This window comes from the organism of the source record quoted next, unplaced genomic scaffold, assembly GCF_019419815.1.
Source record: "Pyrus x bretschneideri cultivar Hongxiangsu unplaced genomic scaffold, Pyrus_bretschneideri_v1 Contig5, whole genome shotgun sequence".
Taxonomy (NCBI): domain Eukaryota; kingdom Viridiplantae; phylum Streptophyta; class Magnoliopsida; order Rosales; family Rosaceae; genus Pyrus; species Pyrus x bretschneideri.
The window spans coordinates 11,046,499-11,067,565 of NW_025999787.1; the positions used below are offsets into that span (position 1 = coordinate 11,046,499).

Consider the following 21,067-nt stretch of genomic DNA (forward strand, 5'->3'; position numbering starts at 1 on the left):
CTGTTTTAACAGCAGAGCAACATTCATATCAAAAAAATAAAAAACCCATCTGAAAAAACGAACACTAAATCCAAATCCTCAATTGTTATAGGACAAATTATTAAGATAATTTAATATCAGAGCAATTTCCATCTCATCGAAGCAACTGTTTTAACAGCAGAGCAACATTCATATCAAAAACTAAAAAAATTGCAGATGAAACCAAACATCTCCACTCTATATACGAGAAAAATCAAAACCCATCTGAAAAAACTAAAACTAAATCCAAATCCTCCATTTTTACAGGATAAATTATCTTAAAAACCCCCCAAAAAGGAAAATTTTAAATGAAAAAAAAATTCAGGAACTCACAAAATTCGATGAGCAGAAAAATGGAGCCGAGGAGCGAGTCACGTTGTTGTGCTCCGTTGGCGGACGCTTTCAAGGTTCTATGGCATCGATTTCTGTCGGTAATTGTTATTGTGGTGAGAGAAAGGCATCGGCAAAAACCCTAATGGTTCAGGACTCCATTTATATGGCCGTTGCATATTAAATTTAAAAAGCTTCATCTCGGGTTTAAACAGGGTTTATTGATTTCATTTTGGGGGCTATAACTAATTTATAATTGACACCTCATTTTGGAGAGCAACTTAGATGGATCGGCAAACTATCAATATGGCGTCTCAGTATAGCAACAGAACGAGCTGTACATAAATTAATTTTACTTTATATAACATTGTGTTAATAAATCAGAACGTCATCGTAGCGGTGTATCCAATTCATCTAAGTTATGCTCTTCTCTTTGTCTCGTAAGACTTTCATAAAAGTTTTCGACCCAAAAGACTAATACATTGTGATAATTGGAGGTGAACGACAATCCACCAAATTGTCCAAACCAATTGATTCGTTTGAACTGGCTTAAAAAGAATTACGTTGACAACTTTTTCTTCTTATACAATCGATATTATTATTTTAATTTAGACTAGAAAAATAGGAGAATCTTTGAGGTTGAGAGGCAGTGGCTGAAAGAAGAAGCCCTAAAATAACTGAAGATGTTAGATTTGAAGTTTGAGAGAATTTTTAAGTTACTAAATTATATTGTCTTAGAAAGGGAAAATTGAGTGGAAGCTTATGGATTTATTATTATTTTTTTTTTTTTAAGAAATGAACAGAAAAAAATCAAATTTACCCATTTCAATTGCTAAAACAATCCATGTTCAATTAGCAATCGATATTTCATCGTTATGTTGTCAATATAAAAGTGATACGTCATTATATTTTGAATATATGATCGAATCAATACATCACAGTCAATTTTGAGTCAATTATTTTCAACTTACTTTGGACGCTCTTGAAAGTGGTTTGTTGAAACATAAATTGCTAAAAGGACCAAGTCGATATTATTGTAATTGGTTTGATTGCGGTTTTGGTGTATAACTAATCTAATCGGGGCATGCCAACCTCTATTCGAAACTCAAAAGTAGAAGCAATACATTTAGGATGAACAAAGCAGCAGATCCCTGGTACAATAGATGTCTGAAACTCAAAAGTACAAGCAATACATTTGGGATATTCATCACAGGGTAGAAAATCCCGAGTACGAGCGATGTCGAAACTCGAAACTACAGAATCCTCGTCCGATATAAAAGAAATGTTAAAAAGAGAGGAGAGAGAAAGATGAAAAGAGTAAGGACATGCAAGTTTATATTTTAAACTACTTTACCTGCAAGTTTTTAAATTTTTTTTCCCTTCATTATAATCTATTAACCTCTCGCCACCTGCTAAGACGAGTGATAATTAATTTTTTTATATTTTTTTATACCAAAAAAAAAAAATCAGTAATTAATATTTCAAAACACTCAAAAAGAAGAAGCGACAACTTCTACGTCATTCTTTTCCACAATTCTTTTTCATTTCTAATTACTTTACGAATTTGCTCTTATTTAATTAAATTGTTATTTTTAAAAGTTGTAAGAGATTTTTTATGAGCTAGTTGGGCCTTTGTTAAAATATGACAAAATTATTTTTCAAATAGCAATTTTCCCACTCCCCAATTATTCTTTTTGCTCTTCTAATTGTTTTTTCTTCATTGGTTATGATCTGATAAGAAATGTTACAAGACTCCCTTAAAGTGAAACTTTTCATGAACTATTTGGCACTTTATGTTTTTTCTACAATATTTATATGTTGACACAAAAATTAATGTTAAAATGTATGGTGACAGAGAGTATAAAAAAACCCACTTTAGAAAAAATCTCTCATCATCTCTTTTATGATTTGATTTGTTCAATTCCAAGTCTAGAAAGAGAGGGGGTGTGGAAGAGTAGAGGAGAGAACGAGTTATTTTCTTAATGAAAAATACTTCTTCCATTTTCTTCATGAAAAATACAAGTTCTTATGAAAAAGTATTTAGAAGTACTCTCCCAAAAGTACTAAAAAGCGATTTTATAATCCATAATCACTTTCTAGTTTTCTGTCAAACGTTACCTAAAACATTGTGTTATCCTTCTTCTCTCAACCCTCCTTTACTCTCTATTTCAAATCAAATATCAATGGAAAATCAAGCATTTTAAGTAGATAACTTGAATTTCCTACAAAAATCAACGAAAATTACGGATAATATTGGCAAAAAGGCTTAAAACAGAGTGGATGGTGTAGCGAGTGAGACCAGTTAGGCCATGATATCGTCCCATTTGCATATTGCATTGTTGAAAAATGGTTACAAACCCGACTAATCATTAGAACGACTTTGAGGCAAGAGATGACATTGTTGCAGTATCCTAAACCAATCACGCATGCATTGCCAATAGCAAACGTCAAAAGCAGATTGGCTTGGGATAATGCCACCGTCAAGTAAATTTCTCCCGCAAACGACGGGCTAGAGGGCATGTTCATTTGCACAAATAAAACTGAGCGCAAAATTGGAATCACCTTCTCGCCTTCAAATAAATTAAAATCCAAAAGAAACCATCTGGAATTACATATACATATTCCTAGGCTTATTACCAAACATTCAGGTCAAAGAAAGTGAAGAAAACTGACTAATCTAAATAGAGATCTAATATAAACACCAAAAAGAACAGATTTTCCATCCACATCCATCTGTACCGACTCCCAATTATCCGACACGTTAAGAATCCGCAAAAGAATTTCTACAATTTCAATCCATTGTCACCGAGGAGCTTACCGGCCTCCGGTAAGATAATGGTTTCGGAATTCTTTACAAAATCCATCATTCGATTTCTCCAAAAGTTGCTGTAATTCTGGAAGCTAAAATTCAGAACCGGTTCTTTCATCTGCGCGAAGAATGGGGGAGAATTAGAGTGAAAATCACAAATTAAATTGAGTTGATTTTGGAAAAGATTAGCAAAGGGATTCGAAACAAGGAAAGAAAAAGGATGTCGAACTGACATGTACATGCTAACTATACCACCGATGACTGGAACGCTGAGGAAACAATATCTGCTGAGATTCTTTTCTGTCAACCAAAGCCAAATCCTTCACTAGCTTCATGAATAGCAAGTAACAATCGTTCATGAAGCTGTTCTTTGGTGGTGTACTCGGGAAGGTCTAGCTGGTTAAAGCTGGAAAAGACATAGGAACACATTAGACACATCGAGCTTGACGAGAATGTGACGGGGACAAAGAAATGAACATTTTTTGTAAGGTAAGACGGAACCAAAGCAAATTATGTTTACACTAACCATGTATGAGCGGAGGGCAGCCTGTCAGGAGCTCCATAAGCCTTGTGAATCTGAAATTTCTGAGCACCAGATATACCTTGCAACGCCCTGAAACCTTCCAATGGAACCTGAAAATCGCAAACATTTAAATCATCAGCTACACAAGCCATTTCCAATCATTATACAATGGCAAATTTCAATGAGACAATATGCGCATTGTCAAAAACCATGTTCACAGGAAATGAAAATGATCTATGGAGTCTATAGACAACTGATATCAAGGTTAAATGCACAGGGTAAAAACAATGCAAGTCACCCTTTCAACGGAACTTGTGAAAAATGTTATGAACATTATAAAGGGCAGGGTTGGTTTGTTGGAAAAAGGGGATCGGCCAAGGGAAAAGGGGGGTCGTACATTATCAGAAAGTACAAAAGCCCATATAATATCCCTTTTAGTAGTGAACCAGCAGATATGGAGAAGTATATACACTATTTCATATTTCTTTTGTAGTACAAACAGTTACCTTTGATGTTCCAGTCACAAATTGCAGCAGTCTCGCCATGTCCTCCTTGTCGAAACTTTCAACCACGTCCCAGAACCATTTAACAACATCAGATGCTGATGTGTAGCCAGTGTACTCGGTGTTGGCCTTCAAATCAGCCACTGCAACGACAATGTTACCATTCAGATACCACAACAGAAGCAAAATATCATATCTATTAAATTATAAGCTCATTTAAAATGCAACTCACAATCAATCTCTGGAAGACCACTGATGAGTAGCTCAAGCTCCTTGTCATTGAAAATAGAGATAAGCTCTCTCGGGACCAATTCCTTAAACCCATCCATGAAGGAAGTAATTTGAGGACGGATAGCATTTGTCAAGATATGTTCAGCTACAAGGTCAACGTACTCGTGCTTCGTTTCTTCTGTAACCCGAATATTTCTTCCTCCAGGTTTCAGCTCATAATCAGTAACCTTTTCAAGAAGGAAGAAAGAAGGGACAACACAACAAACAAGTACAACATTAGTCAAACCCATGAGCTCAATTTAATGTTATAGCACTGAATGAAACTCTGATAGCATCTAAGGAAGACTATAATAACACTACGTGAAAAACCATAAGCTTTCAAAAAGAAAAAACAGAAATAAAAAGTTACATATAAATCAGAAGTTGACATTCAAACACCTGGTTTTTCTCATAAAGGATATGCTTTTCTTCATCCGCATCCATGCTAAACGTCAGGTCAGGAATGTCACTCACGTCATTCTGGACACGAGAGAAAAAAAATTAGAATTAAAAGAAACGTACACAATAAAGGAACTGAGAGTCTTAATCCATGCAGAAACAGAAGTTTAGAATACCACTACATCTTAGATCAGTTAACAAGATATGAACCTACAACGAAACCCATTCCAATCCAACCTTGGAACTCTTAAAAATCAGTGTGTGATCAAAAGCACACTAACCTCTAACATCCACTTTAAATTCTTGTAGTAATCAGGATCCACAGCCTCTATATCATGGTAAGTCACCTTTACACCAAGTATATGCTTGTAGAAGGATCGAGTGAAATAAACATCCAAAAGTTGCCCATCAAAAAGTGCCTTTGCAACCTGAATGAATTATCAGAGCAGCAAATGTTAAAGAGAAATTTAATACAGAATTATAAAGCCGGTTTCAAAAAGTCAATAGTCCAGAAGAATTACCACACGGCCCACAAATTTAAAATATGACAGATGTTCTGTCTGGTAGACAGAATTAGGGTTTGGCTGGAAAGTTGCATTGTTTCCTACAGTGGTGAAAAGCAATGCCCCCTTGTCAAATATGACCCTCGACAGTAATTGATACCACTCTCGTGTCAGACCTCCAGCATCAATACCCTCTTCCCCCTGGAATTGGACATTTAATCGTCCCTTCATGTCATGAGTAGGCCGCATGCGCAACTGATTATAAGAATCCTCCAAAACATAAGCCCGCCGAACACTTATTCTCAGAGGACCAGAGAGATGTTGCTCATGCTGTTGCCTAATTCTTGACCGGAAATGCGCTCTCTTGTTGTCAAAATCAATTAGCCTTGGTGCCTTCAGCATCATAGTAAGGGATTTCTCCAACAAACCTGGATTCTGTCTGATAAAAGCATTTAAAAGCCGGCGGTGCTTCTCAGCGAACTTTGTAAATGTAATAGCACCATCAAGCTTTCTCTGAGAATCCCCATAACTGTGGCACTTAGTAGTTGAAGGATCTGAGTTTCCAGAGGACTCTTTGACTTCTCTTGCAGTTATATTCGCCTGATCTTGCAGCATTGTAGAGTGGTTCTCTTGTAGCTTTTCACATAAAACAAAAAATGCCTCCATAAAAGGCAGGAGCCTCTGAGTTCCAGGGGGGAGAGGAGATGAAGAACCCTGTGCATGGTCTCCAACATTTACTATAGACATGGTTCGACAGAAAGAACTCTGACCCAGAGCTGTTTCAGTCGCACTTATACAGTTGCTTAATTCTTGCCACAGTGGCTCAAGTGCAACATTTAGCTTCCACATGATGGTATGCTCCTGCTCCGCATCATTCTCCAGTCCTGAATTCTCACTAGCCCTAGGTGAAGTGAGGGAGCAAAGTGCTTGTAATACACGTAAGATTGCTGACCCAGCCATTGATCCAGCACTTAAACCCAACATATGTGTGTTCCGGAGAGTGACAAGCTCCCCAACAGCTGAGGCACTCAAACCATGAGCTAGTTCTGACAGCGCTGAGACAAAAAGTTTTCGATGGGGCGCTGCAACTGAGGCCAACTTCTTCAAGACCTCACCAGCAAGCACATAAAGTTTATCTGAAAGCCTAATCAAGTAAATGGACTCAGATTAGACACTCATAAAAACATAGTTCATATACTGTAGCACAAACAAATGATGTGGCGGGTCTAATACGTTGGCAGAGGACATGCAAATAAAAAGGGAGCAACTACTCGTATAAAGTCACAACGTTTAATCTACAAAAATACTGCACATACGTTCAAAGAATAAAATTGTAAGAATTAGAGAGCTAATAATACCCCTCACGACCAATAAGGCTGCAAAGATTGTGCAGATCAGATTCTGGCAGCTTCAAGAAAACATTATATATATCCGTACTCCTCTTTCGATCTGAAGTTGATGATTCACCACTAACAGGCTTATCTCCCTGACCAGATTCTGATTCCAAAGGAGGACCCTTTTGACCATCTCCTGATGCTTCACCCACAGGCTTATCTGCCCCCTCAGATTGAGACTGGCCCTCTAATGTTGAAGCTGAAGTATACACAACAACCTGAAGCAGGCCCATGACCTGTAGCACCCAAAAAAAGAAACATGAGATGGTGTTGAACTATAAATTTTTTTAGAAGGAATCGGATCATGATGTAGGACATGATTTAGCAAGTAAAATAATCAGGATTATGACTCCACATGTACAACAAGAGATATGGCACGCAGTACGCAGTTCTCTACCATATACCTAGTTATTTTCTAAATTTTTAAGAAGAGAAAAAGTTATGAGCAGGTACTAGGTTTTGTCCAGAATGGTTGACAAGTCGGACATTACAAACAATTGAATTACTCCAATCTTAAATTCAGATAAGGTCTCACGTATCGTTGAAGATATGTGGATATCTAACAACTAACAAGGGACTTTACACTTTTAATTAAATATACAAATAGAAAATAATCTCTGCTCGAGGTCATTTTAAACTGGTTAACCATAGAGTAGGTTGTACCTGCTCAAGATGAGCAGTGCTGTGTACAAAATGAGGTCGGTTCAGGAGCTTCAGGAACAATATCAGGGGAATGTCAGCATCCTGGGTGTTTCCAGAAGTTTTTGAAGATCCTGCTTCTCCAATTTTCTCCTTGCCTTTGTCCTTCTTGGTTTCCACATGCATAGGGCTTAATGACTCAGGAACACCAGAGAAATCAAAGAAGAATAACATATTTGCCACAGCAGAATGATTTGTGGCCAAATAAGTCAAGATCTCAAGAATTCGACGCAGCACCAAGGGAGGAAGACCTATTGAAAATGAAGAAAAAGCAAACAAATTGTTAGTTCATAAATCGAAGAAACAAATATACTGCAGATAACTGTTGGCATGTCAGATGACTTACCATCTAACAACTGTGATCGACCATAAACAACATTTGAATTGCAACCGTAAAGCCTTTGGGAATTAATAGCTGCTAATCCACCGATTAAGCCCTCAGCCTTGGGTTTGATCATATCGAGCAAAAGACGAACTAAGATTGCTCGTGTAACACTGTGGGTACATAAGTTCAACAAGAGCCTCTGCAAGAGTCCTTTACCAAGGGGCTAACCACACCCAAAAAAAAAAAAAAAAAAGCTTCATGTTAGCAGAAGATAGTCATTTAATGAATGATTGTATGAGACTCTATGTAGTACATGCATGTATACATGTGATTTTCAAATAATGTGTTATATTTGAGGTCTTTCAAAGCAAAAATTGAGAAAATATATCCCACTCACTTTTCTACTCTTCAACAAACCGAAATTTTTTCATGTGAGGTCCTTTACAGAATATTATTCCCATCAACAAAAGCTTCACACTTGAATAGTAAACATAAATTCTTTTAAAGAAAATCTAAAATTCATATTTCAACTAATATATAAACATAAAACTTTCATAACCAGTTATAAGCATTCCAATTACCCATAATTGGAATATGGATTTACCTGCGCCAATCGTAATAGCCTAATTAAGGCTTTCAATGCATCAGCATCCAGGAGCGGCTCTCCTTCAATTTCCTTAACCCTTAAGCTGTCTGCAAGAGCAGAAACTGCCCTCCGGCCAATAGTGACTCCAACACCTCTGTCCATCACTGTCTGCCGGTCAAAACCCAATCCATTTCTCCGGTTATTTAGCCTGTGGCTCGTCCCAAAAAGGCTGCGAGCCTGATAATGACTCATTGCTTGGTCTCTTAGCATTTGGGCTTCAGCGAGCAATGGAGAAGGCAATCCAGACAGAACTGCTTCTGAAGAAGTTAAAAGCACCTGGACCGAGAAAAATTACATATGTAAGACAAATAATCATTACAACCAAGGTCATGAAAGATGCAGTTCCAGATGAAAACCTCTTCACGTAAATCAGCTGGAAAAGTAGCAATTATTGAAGCGTTGTCCATGTCAACCGGTTGTCCCTCAGCCTGCTGTGCAACCCGTTGTGCTCTTTGTTGATCCAAAACTTCTGCTTGGATATCTGGAGGAAGGGCTGCTAAAAACTCAGGATCAATGTCATCTGCAGAAGGTGACACATAAGATGGAGGTTGAACGGGCTGAACTTGCTGTGAAGCAAGAACTTCGGCCCTCAAATCTTCAGGTAGAGCTTCCAAGAAGGTTGGATCAATTGCGTTAGCACCATTAGCCTCATTATGCAAATCTTGTTCAGCCAGATTAGCTTCTTGAGCAACAGTTGTGTTTTCCCTTGATGGTTCATCTGTACGATTTTCAAAAGCAGGCACTGGGATGGCCAATTTCATTTATTTCACCAATGTAATTCATATCAACATCAATATTTGTTGGCACCAAAAAAGTATGAGAATCACCTGGAGTCGGCACATTACCAACCTGCCCCTCTGTTCTTGAGGATCTATCACAACCCACAGCCTCCACTGTAACATCATGGGCATTAGAAGGCACAGCAGAAAACCCTTCACATTGTAAACCAGCACTTATTTCTGCAGACGAGTTGACAGAACCTGGCATTGACCCTACTTGCTCACCAGCAGCACCATTCCCATCACCAATGTCCATGCTATCGCTTGGTGTACTGCTGGTTGAAGGTGGCATAATTGACATTGGTTCAGGTACCTGTAAGAACTCCCCTGCACCTTCAACTACAGATTCTGGATTGACTTGTTCTTGACAGGGAGCAGCATCAGAAATTGAGTTAACTTGATGTGTTGTTTCATCAACCCCAACTTGATGCTGATCTTCATTTCTTTCATGGCTGTCATCACGCTCCACTGCTACTTGACTATCACTTAAAGGAGGGAGATCTGGCTGTTTCTCCTGCACTCCTGAGTTCTGGGACTGCCGTTCAGCAGGGATATCAGCTGGAGCAAGACTGCGTAACTGTGATATAAACTGTTCCTCCACTGCTTGTGCAATAGCAGCGGCTTGAGGACCTGCTTGAGGCTGGCCATCATCGGTCCATCGACCATCACCTGGCCCTCTTCGCCCCGATAACTGCAATGAATCCATACCTACAGAATAATCAGTCAACGGTGGGGGTGCTGCAGCACCCAAGCGGTCACCAAAAATATTGCCTGGTACATGATCAAAAGGTAGAACAGGAGCATCAAACATGTAGAAATGAGCTACATCAAAGCTCCCTGATGACAGGGCTTCTAAATCCCTGGATGAATTTCCACCTGCTGACCACATTGAGACCAAATCCCCAGACTGCGATGGTCTTAAGAGGAGAGGATGTTGAAATCCATTTGTTTCTGTAACAGATCGCTCAAAGGAAGACCTACTTGTCTGACGCCGGCGGTCAAAACCCAACGGCCTTCTTAGACCAAACAAGTCATCCACATTAACACCTTCAAAAGGTTCAGCAGCAACATCAATGAGACCACTTGCAGCTCCCGGTTGTCCAAGTACCTGCAAATGGTCAAGCCCATCAAGGGCTTCCCTCCATCTCACTTCTATGACACGATTCTCATGAAAATCGTCATCATCTTCATCAATCATTTCATCATTGTAATCATCACCCAAGCCGGTACCATCATGGTCTTCCACATCAGTATCAGCGAGAGACATCATGCCACCACCGTCCTCTGCTATATCCTCATCCTCATCCTCTCCCTCGTCATCATCCTCATCATCCTCGCCATCATCACCCATGTCATTTTCTAAATCAGCCATGTCATCATCTGCCCTATTCTCAACACGAAAAGTCATCTCAATTTGATCAGTGTTGTGCAGTACATTACCTTCATCCATCCCCTCACGCATGAAATCCATCCCAAGCTCCATAGGTGGATTAGAAGCTAGCGGTCCTTCAACTTCTATCCTCATATCTTGTTCCACCAACTGGTTTGGATTTCCATCAGGATTAGCTTCACTTTGAGAAGTTCCTTGATCCCCTTGAACAACCTGTACAATATCTCCCACACCCTGCTCACTGCTTACATTCTGATTATCCCCCACAGTTGTATCAGCTGATGGGGCAGTTACCTGATCATCAGATCTTCCATTCAACCCTGTGGATTTTTTCTTGCTGGTCTCATCAGATTTAAAGTATTGCTCACTAGCATTAGCAGCTCTTGTTAGGCTTTCTAACACCTTGAGTATCAAATTCACAGTTTTGGGAGCATCAGGATGGTCTAAGTCAATCACCCGAAGGATACCAGTCAGACACTGAATCATTCCCCCATCTATCATGCTTTTTGCTATGTCTGGTGAAAATCCAGAACCAGGTAAGTTGCTGGATGATGAATTTTTTGACAGAATTGAATACACCAAATCAACAAACGCATAAACCCTTTTATCAGGTAATAAGGTGGAAGTAATATCCAAGTTCGAAACCAAGGATAAAGCCTTTACAAGTTCAATAATTACTCGTCTGCGCCCTTCACTGGAACGACCACACAGAACTACCAGGAACCAAGAAGCTTTTTCGGACAACTTGTCTCTCCATTCATCGGGTCCAGCAGATTTATCAATGGTGAGTGGAAGCAATCGATGAATTACATGGTGCAGTATACCACCATGTCCAAGACCATCTGGTTGATTAGATCCCCGCAATTGAGTCATTTCTAAATCCCGTTTAAGTATAACCCCAACTGCATGTACATACATAAGAAGAATATCACTCAGTAATTTGAGAACAAAGGTAACTTTAGCCAACCCTGCAGATCTTTCAGATTCAGACTCCACTTTCCGTATCTCTTCAACCTTTGATTTACCCTTCACCTTCATAGTGGGCTCATCTACCTCCATTGCGGATGGGTTATTCGCAGAGTCTTCCTGGCTATTTGGGAAATGGTATTTGAAGACTATTTCAAGAAGCTGATCTACCACTTGAGTGAGATTGGGAGGGATCTTCTTGTGACTTTTTGAGCATTTACCAGATCCATCGTGTATCTTATTTTCAGAAATGCGCACACACTCATTGGAAGATAATCCAGCCTCATCACCTGCTGCTTTAGACTTTTCCTTTTCCTTCTCTTTTTCCTTCAATAACAGAACAAAGGTCCTACCTCCTGATGTCTCCAACTGGCAAACTGCAGAAGCAGCTTTCATAAAAACCACTGGATCTCTGGAGATTACAGGTGCCATTGATGTCAAGAATGTTCGTGCAGAAGTGCGCCCACCGTGCCTGTTTCCACTCAGGGCTTGGCGAATCTCCAATTCCATTGCTGTTTGCAGTGTTTGTGGATCTTCAAGGAGATGGCGAACGATAGCAGATGCAATAGTATCATATCCAGGGAAAAAACAACTTCTTGGAAGGCCAAATAGAGCTGCCAGGCCTCCATTTTCAAGGAATTGTAATGCTAGAGCATGAGTTTTTGTCAAGCGAGCACATAATTGTAAAACAGCCTGCATGATCATTGCTGGGACATGCTGCTTTATCAAATCACAAGCAACTGCTAGCACCTTATGACTCTCTTCCATAGTCAAATAACCAGTAGATTTCCCCAATATTTTCTCAAATGCCGCGGCAGAATCTCTTTCATGGGCATCCATAGGCTGTTTTTTCTCATGTATCTGATGCAGGGATTGACGCAAGCTCTCCAGATAATTCAGGTAAAGGCCCCGTTTGAGTATCTTCAACCTTTTCAGAAATTCTGGACCTTGATTGCAACATGTTATCCAAAATAAGCAGAAGAGCACTGATACATTTTGGGACAAGAAACTCATTGCCTGACTCATCTTTGCCCTTAAAGTTCATCAAGATATCTGTTGCAGTAGACACAATACCATACCTTGCAGCGATTTCCCTTGTGCTTCCATCCTCGGAAAGAAGTAATGCAATAACATGTGAAACCATACTCAATGCACTGGTATCATTAGAAAAATCCAATGGACAATTCTTTAGCTGTTGAGTAAGATAAGATACAACTCTTGGACGGTCTTCACCTTTGTTCCGGTTGCTAAGCGTCACAAGCAAATCTGTCAATGGGAATGCCATGGTATCATTACTTTGAAGCAATTTGACCGTCGCTGCAAGGACATCATCAACAGGAGGAGCTTTCACACAACCCTCTTCTGCCAGCACATCAACAGACTTTTCAACACTATCAGCTTTGGATGCATCTGATGAATTTCCTAGTGAAAGAGCAAGTGCCCGAGCCAGTTCATCATCATCCTGCACAGGATCCTCAGGATGACTAAAGAGCCACTCCATGGCCATTTCAACGCTATTTGTTTCCACCCGCCTAAGAGCTTCCTCTGCTCTAGCTCTTGGAAAACCCATCTCAACAATGGTGGTAATAGTATTTTCATCAAGTGGTGGGGGTATCAATCGCTGGTTTGTATTTCCAGCAATGCCACTGCGATTCTGCTTCACATCTCCAACACCAGAATATACATGCATGACAAGCGAGACAATAGAAGCAATGAAACTTGGACTACAATTTGGAAACAAAGGGTGGTTCCAGACTGGAAGTATCACATCAAGAACTTGAGATTGCAACATACGAACAAAAACTTCTGGGTCCCTTGGCACAGGGAAAAGCCCGATTGACAAACCAACTGCAACTGGCTGAACAAGCAACTGCGCCTGAGATGCAGAGGTTGTGGATAAGAGTAAAGAAGAATTAACAAAATACTCGAGCAGACGGCAATAGCTCTGTAAAGTATCAAGCAGCCATGAACCGTGGGACAGCTTACTTCCTTCACCTGTCTTTTCAGGATCAATACCTGATGTTGACACAGAGTATGGTAGTGTCCACAACAACTGACTAGTAGCTTCAAATGTTGTAAGCAGCTCCTTAAAAGTACCATGCACATAGAAATTATTTACTGTTGCAGTATAACAAGTTCGCCGCCTGCTGTCGAATGTAAGTGATACCATATCATCGACAACTTTGCCAAGATATCGACACTTGACTGACAGGTGAAGTATCAAGCCCAGCTGATGTAGAATGCCCAGAGAAACTAAGAGACTCGAGAAATATTTTAGCTAGGGCAGTTCCAAGAGTCTTGGAAACCAAACTCAATGACCCAGAGTCACCTCTACGCCGATTTGGTGATGTGAATCCCTTGACAAGAGCTGTGAAGAAGGAACGCAGTGTTGAAGCCAGCTTGTTGAGGATTTCTATCACAAGAACATCAGGACTTTTCTTTTTCAAATCCTGGGAAGTAGATGTCTCCGATATTGTTGATGAAGATTCAGAATCAACATTTAAAGCCTCCAAATGCCGGCTTGTCCTTCCACCCCTTATGCGTGTAAACCCATGACGACTACGACGGTGCAAACCTTCACCAGAGCGAACAACTGAAAGAAACTCGCGTTCTCCACCCCACAAGGGCTGATTCCTGATAGAAACTGGGTTCATATATCTCACCATTGGTATATTAGCATCATCATCACTCTCCCTTCCAGACGCATTAGTCAGACCTTGCCTCAGCACTCTCTGGTTCTTGTTCAGCATTGATCTTCTCATCTAACTTGACATCATTGCACAGAGAGATTTGCCAAATTATTTCCCTATATGTGCTCCCGAGATCTTTCAATACATCTGCATCTGCTGCACCCAGTTCAGACACAACAGTAGTGGTCCCTTTCATCAGAACATTAGACAGAGATAGAATAGCTTCAAGACTGGAAAGATGTCTCAAAACTTGAGTTTGCTTCGCAGATTCCACCAAAGCAAGTTGAGTCCCTCCAACTGAAACTAAGAGTTCATTTGTTGATTTCATATGCTCTCTCAAGAATGAACAAACTGCCTGAGCCAAAGAAGCAGAATGTTGTGGTGAGAAGTTCTTAAATGCAACAGAAATACTCTGGCCAACTGAAACAGAAAGAGGCATCAAAGGCAAGGTAAATAACTGCAGGACAGCTTCAACCCCCTTCTTCTCCACAAATATACGACATGTGTCACCATTCTGAAGTATTGTTTCAAGAAGACGTGCAGCATTGCTCACACAATCAGGAAGAAATAATTCAACATTCCCCACTGACGAATCAGAAGGTGGTTCCACAATCTGCTCTGAACTCTCCATTTTGGATGATTCCCCGTTATCAGACAGGACCAAATTCCTCTCTTCTCCATCTGTTTCCATGGGAACAGGAGTAGAAGAGCCCAAAGGATCAATTGACATGTAAGGAGCATCAACCCCATGTCCAATTTTTGAAATGGTATTTAAGATCTCAATCAGCATATCCACTCCAGGCCCACGCAATGAGGAAGCATGGCGCATTAATTCATCCAATCCACTAGATAACGAGCCTGGTGTGTCACTGGTCAGGGCACGCAGATAAGTTCTTGAAGTAAATATCTTCACAAAACACCTCAAAGCATTGCGATCTTTCATGGCCTGAAGACCAGCAGTATTTAAACATAGGGCATCCAGACATTGTGGTATGCATGTAATGGCTTCCGCAGAGCAAATAACACCATCCATTATAGCATCCAAGAAGGCAGAAGGAAGGCCTGCTGCATCTAAGACTGGAAAACAGGTAGGATCTTTGTGTATTAAATCACTCATGACAGTTGCAGCCAGTGAGAATACCCCGCCACCAAAATCCTTTGCCCTTTTAAATATAATGCATAAGCATTGCGGCAATAGACTCTCCTCTGAGCCATAAACACGGGCAGTATTTCCAGGGGCATAAGTCCCCAGGGATATAGCACGCAATAAAGCTTTCATAAGCAGTCGTCTGTGATATGAAACCAGTGGTTCTGAATACAAAGGCTGCATGTTGTCTAACTCTGTGGAAGTTCCTGCAACTACTTGTGCACTACTCCCAATGATATCAGAATCCTCATCTTGATGCTTTGAGCCATTTTCTACATGAGACACTTCCACCTGTAGGCGAGAGATTGTATCATCTAAACCACCCAAATCCCGAAACAATGCAGCAGCAGGATTACTGTAATCCATAAAAGCTTCTAAAATGTGCACAGATGTGCTGACCAAATGAAGGTGTTGTGGGTTTGTATCTTTAAGCAAAGGCAGAAGGGTGGGGATAAAACCAGCTTCACGCATGGCTGAACAACCTGATGATGATGACACCAAAACTGTGACAAGAGATAATAGAGCCTCAGCAAAAACAACAGACCACTTTGATGTATCTTTGGTGACAAAATCAATGGCCTTCTGCATGAGACTGGATAGGATTCCACGATGACCACCAGATGTGACAGCAGTCAAAACAGTAGGCTGCCGGGATCGATCTTGACAAAGAGCAACCAGTGAAAGAAGACATAGAATTCGAATTTTCTCAGGAACCACATCCTCAAAGCTCAACAATGACACTAATTCATTGATAAACTCAGGTTCAGTGTTGAAGAAAGAAACAAGATCATCTGCATCACTATTTGCTTGAACAAGAACGATGAAGGCATATAAGCGGATGCATGCATACTGCTGCCGAGTAGCTACAGAACCAAAAGCCCTTGCAAACCGCAATCTTGTCAATAAAGAAAATCTTAAGCTTGAGGGTACTTTGTACTCAGCAATTAACTTACGCAAAAGCTCAAGATCTGTTTCTGGATGAGTATTGATGTTAGGTAAGTGAATGATTTGTAATCCTTGGTTAGCAGGGATGTCACCTGTTGAATCATTGGATGCATAGAACTCAAAATGAAGGGTGGAACCTAACTCATAGGCAACAGGGTCACAACCACTCTGTACTGCACAAGCAATTAATCCAAGACCCTCTTCTTTTCCCCCCCAACCTTGTGCAAGAGCGAATAACTTTGAATTTAGTGCAGCATCTCTAATGGAATACTTTCCGACTGTTTTCTTTACAAAAGCAGCCAAAGTCTGCAGGCAACCCTCAACCACATCCGCATCAGTGCAAGCAAGCAGAGATGAAAGATGCTGCTGCAATAACATATGAAACAAAGAAATAAAATTAATGAATGGGAGAAGGAGGAATTGATAACAAATGAAATTGACTCATGCATATAATAAAGAATAACACAATGAAATGCACAATAATCAGAGTTGTTAATCATCACAAATTCACAACCCAGCTAAAATAAGGCCTTCATCTCATATACAATACCCCAAAAAGCAATAATGGTATAATTATATATCTAGGTGGAATAATTACGCACCAATGACGGAGAGGTGAATGATGGAAATTTTACCTCATAAGAACTGTAGAAATGCTTATTTGTGCAGTTCTCCAAAATTATCCTTATTACACGGAGAACTTGAAGAACAGCTTCTCTCGGAAAAGGAGGATCACTTTCTAGAAAATTATCATCAAGCTGCAAATCCTTCCTGGATTTTACGTGCTTCTCAAAAAATGAATCAAAATGGTTGAAAAGATCAACCCAATGATGGAAATCTCCCTGCACCAGAAATAAAAGCATATAAATCATATTGCATGTAAATAACTGTATCAATGCAACAGTTAAAGTTTATAAAATCACCTTATCAAACTCCCAGATGAAACCTTTCAGAGGTTCCTCTATAATCTCAAAGGGAACAGCAGTAACACTATTGATGAAGGATCTAATTTTTGGAGGCTGAAACAAAACAAGACCAAACAAAAAGTACAAATACTTGTTAGCACTTTACAGACTCGCCAAATTGCTTTTATATAAAATTAGTACCCAACTATAGCAGAGACATAACAAATACACCAGAAAGAGATGAATCATTTGTAAACAATAAGGTCTTCAGGTGCAATGAGGAAGGGATGTACAATGCGTGCAAACAATGAGAAGGGCACATACATCGTAGTGCAAATAATGAGAAGGGCACATACAACGTAGTGCAAACAAGATCACATCCTAGAGAAATTTGTTTTAACCCACATTACCCCCCATGACTTTGTTATAAATCTCCGTACTACTTGCAGGAAATAAGCAACACTGAAACTAATGTAAAAAAAACTGAGGCACTGGAAAAGTTTGTTGTTAATAGTGCCACACTTGTGTGGTACCTTTAAAGAATGGATAAAAGTGGCTTGGATTGACCTTAATGAACCTCAACATAATATGGTTAAGTTCACTGAATATAGTTTATTTACTGAAAATCTTAAGAGCGCCATCTTCAAAGAGATGCTTCTAAGGAATTAAGATCATTCACGCACTCACAATTTCATCTCACACTTTTAGCTAAACGCAGTATCTGTTAGAGCAAAATTTTATTGTGTGATGTGAATGTACTAGATTTATAACTTCAAAACAATTCATGAATCTAAGTCTCACATATTTCAATGCATAGCAAAAGTCTCACAGAAAACAACGAACTCCTAACTTCACACATATTTTAATTTAATGCATAGCGAAAATCTTAAAGAAAATGATTAGCTCCTAACTTCACCTTGCGGTAACAATTATCCAGTTTCCACATATTTTCTACACACCATTAAAGCATAAATGTCAAAACCAATCAATCTTATTCCATTTAGATATTGCCTTCGTATAAAAAGATTAAAACTTCTTTTTCGCAATAACAATCTGTCATGTATGTATGACATGTGCTCCATGACCGTTAACACACTGAGAGAGACTGACGGACCGACCAAACACCACCCCCCCCCCCAACAATTCAATATTAGCAACTTCAACAAAAACAAATAAAATTCAGATGGATATTCGATGCAGAAGATCACTAAAACAATAATCAAACTAATATAGTCAACTGGATTGGTCATGAATAATCATCTCTAAAATCTTCCTAGTATTGATTGCAATTGTCATGCAAGAATAGAAATCTCACTTAATAGGCTGAATATTTTTACATTCTCGTACTCCGAATTGTGTATACAATTCAATAAGAAGAGCAAAAAATTCAAACTTTCTTATCTTGTATCAATCCCTAGTTAAACAGCCAACGAAAACAAAAAATTGATAGACACCCAATACCAACCAAATAAGCAATTGCAACAAAAGCGCCACTCACTGAGAATTGAGAAAACATCATAATTTAAACAACCAAGAGAAATAAATCAAAAGAAAGGGGAAAAAGAACATAACCCAAAACCATCAACTTCTCGAAATCAAAATATAGCGAAAACCCAGTACTTTATTCTTGTACACATACAAATCATGCGCATATATGCATAAAACAATCAAATCGATTCCATAGGTGAAATATACTGACCACTTCAACCGCCCTCCTTCTTTTTAACTTCATATTGGAACTGAAAGCATTGCACAATTGAGAAACTCTTTGAAATGGAACCCGATCAATCCCTGAAAACCAAGAATTGATCGAAGAGCAGAGGCTGAATTGGGGAAATTAAAATTCTGCGGAAACTAAACTTGAAGTGAGCAAGGTTTTGTATGGGCGGTTTGACGATGATCGGATCGTCGAGCTTCGAATTTTAGAGAGTAATCAGAGGGAATTTGAGCTTTTTGGCGATCAAAATTAGGGTTTTGATGGGATCGCACAGAGAGAGAAAGGGGAAGCAGAGAATTGGAGAAGAAATAGATTATTCAGAAAGAAGCTAAAAGGGTGGTATATATAGAGGGGGCAGGAAATTACAGAAAAATTTGGTAAATATAAAAGCCAAAAGGAGATAAAAATAAAATACTTTTTTGTATAATAAAATAAAAGGAGAAAATTAAAAATTAAATATACTATATCTCGCTCCCCATTTACAATATCAAGTTACGTCAGCTGATTATAGAATATCATTAATACGGGACATCAAGGCGACAATGTACTTGTGTCATGAAAACTCTCCTACTATTACGAGTAAGATAATTTGAATAGATATAACAAAGCAACACAATAATGTAGATAACTCATTAAATACATGCCTCTATTATGAAAGTTCATCTTTTATGAGTAAGATAATTTGAGTTGAATGCAACAAAACACTACAATACTATAGATAATTGGCCTAACGCACCTCTTTATGATGAAATCCACACACGACTAAGATAATTTGAATTAGACGCGACAAATAGGCACGATATCATAGATAACTGACCAAATGCATATTTGTATTATGAAAGTTTTTCCATTATGAATAAGATAATTTGAATTAAATGTTACAGAGCGGCACAGTACTCTAGATAAATAGCCTAATGTCTCTATTATTTAACTTGCTCGATATTTTTTATTGTTGGAAACTTGTTCCATGTTCAAAAAGTATAATTGTGATTTTGTTCGGCTTGTTAGGTAACTTACTTGTTATCAACCGAACAAATGAATTATAAACAGTTGAATCATGGAAATATAATATGAAGTGGACCTTGTAATATTTTGCCTTCAATCCTAATCATATAACTATATGGTGTCAATCAAGTTTTGCATTGGTGAAAATAGGCTATCATACGTCATATATACCGGGAAGAAAAGAAAAGTTGTGTTTCCTTGGTAAAATCGGAGGTTGGTGTGTAGTAGAGTGACATGTTTTGATTTAATGTTCATAACGCGTTGCAATACATTATATGTTATTACATAAATAAAAAGATTTTTTTTTTATCCTTAAATGTCGATTTACTTATACAATAACATATATTAATGTGTCTGTATTTCAGACACACTTAAAGATCTCTTATCTTTTTGGGGCTTTCTTAATACCGAAGGAAAAGAGCTTTGGACTTTGGAGGTCGACAACTTTATTCCTAGAGCAACCAAAACATTGAAAACAAATATGCTTTTTTTTTTCTTTTTCATTTTTTGTTATCAGAAAATATGCTCTCTTTTTTTTTTTCATTTCGGTGAAAGAAAAATAAGTAAACTTGGAAACATGGACAAAATTTGGCCTTGATAAGTGGTGACATTTGGAGGGTTATCGTGTGGGGCTTTGTTGAATGACGACCAATTACAGACAGATGAGATATAGTAAAGAGATTATCTCAAAAGTAAAAATTTTCATGAACTTTTTGTCGTCTCATTTTTTTTCATAATATTTTATAATGTTAGCTTGAAAATTGACGTTAAATTATAAGGTGATAGATAATCCATGAACAATGCCACTTTGAGATAGTTCCCCCTTAGCATTTCTCATGTATAGGTTATAAAAATATTGATAGTGCTAACGAATTACTGCTGCAAGTGGTGATTGATTTAGTGGTAAAGACTTTTATCTTTCAATCTATTGTGTTTCGAGTTCGAACTGTTTTCTTTTTGTTGTATATTAATGTAAAATATCACTTAACGAATTACGAGTTTTTATCAAAAGACAAGGAAATTAAACAAAAGACGGCAGATTAAGAATAGGTGCCGTACCACTTAATTATGAGTTTATTTTCATGTTAAATTACGCTATGATAG

General features: G+C 38.7%; 1 protein-coding gene across 1 annotated transcript; it reads right to left on the reverse strand.

The window, feature by feature from the left end:
- Positions 1 to 2,900: 2,900 nt before the first annotated feature.
- LOC103939673 (E3 ubiquitin-protein ligase UPL1-like) lies at positions 2,901 to 19,267 on the reverse strand. Its single transcript, XM_018645600.2, is given in 20 exon segments — positions 2,901 to 3,275; positions 3,391 to 3,563; positions 3,684 to 3,790; positions 4,187 to 4,326; positions 4,416 to 4,641; positions 4,853 to 4,933; positions 5,134 to 5,280; positions 5,374 to 6,499; positions 6,714 to 6,985; positions 7,413 to 7,699; positions 7,795 to 7,996; positions 8,378 to 8,695; positions 8,776 to 9,166; positions 9,168 to 12,212; positions 12,451 to 13,766; positions 13,768 to 14,265; positions 14,267 to 16,702; positions 16,972 to 17,178; positions 17,260 to 17,355; positions 18,941 to 19,267. Coding segments are annotated over 19 exon segments (11,031 nt in total). The 5' UTR covers positions 18,974 to 19,267; the 3' UTR covers positions 2,901 to 3,275; positions 3,391 to 3,460.
- Between the last annotated feature and the right edge of the window lie 1,800 nt (positions 19,268 to 21,067).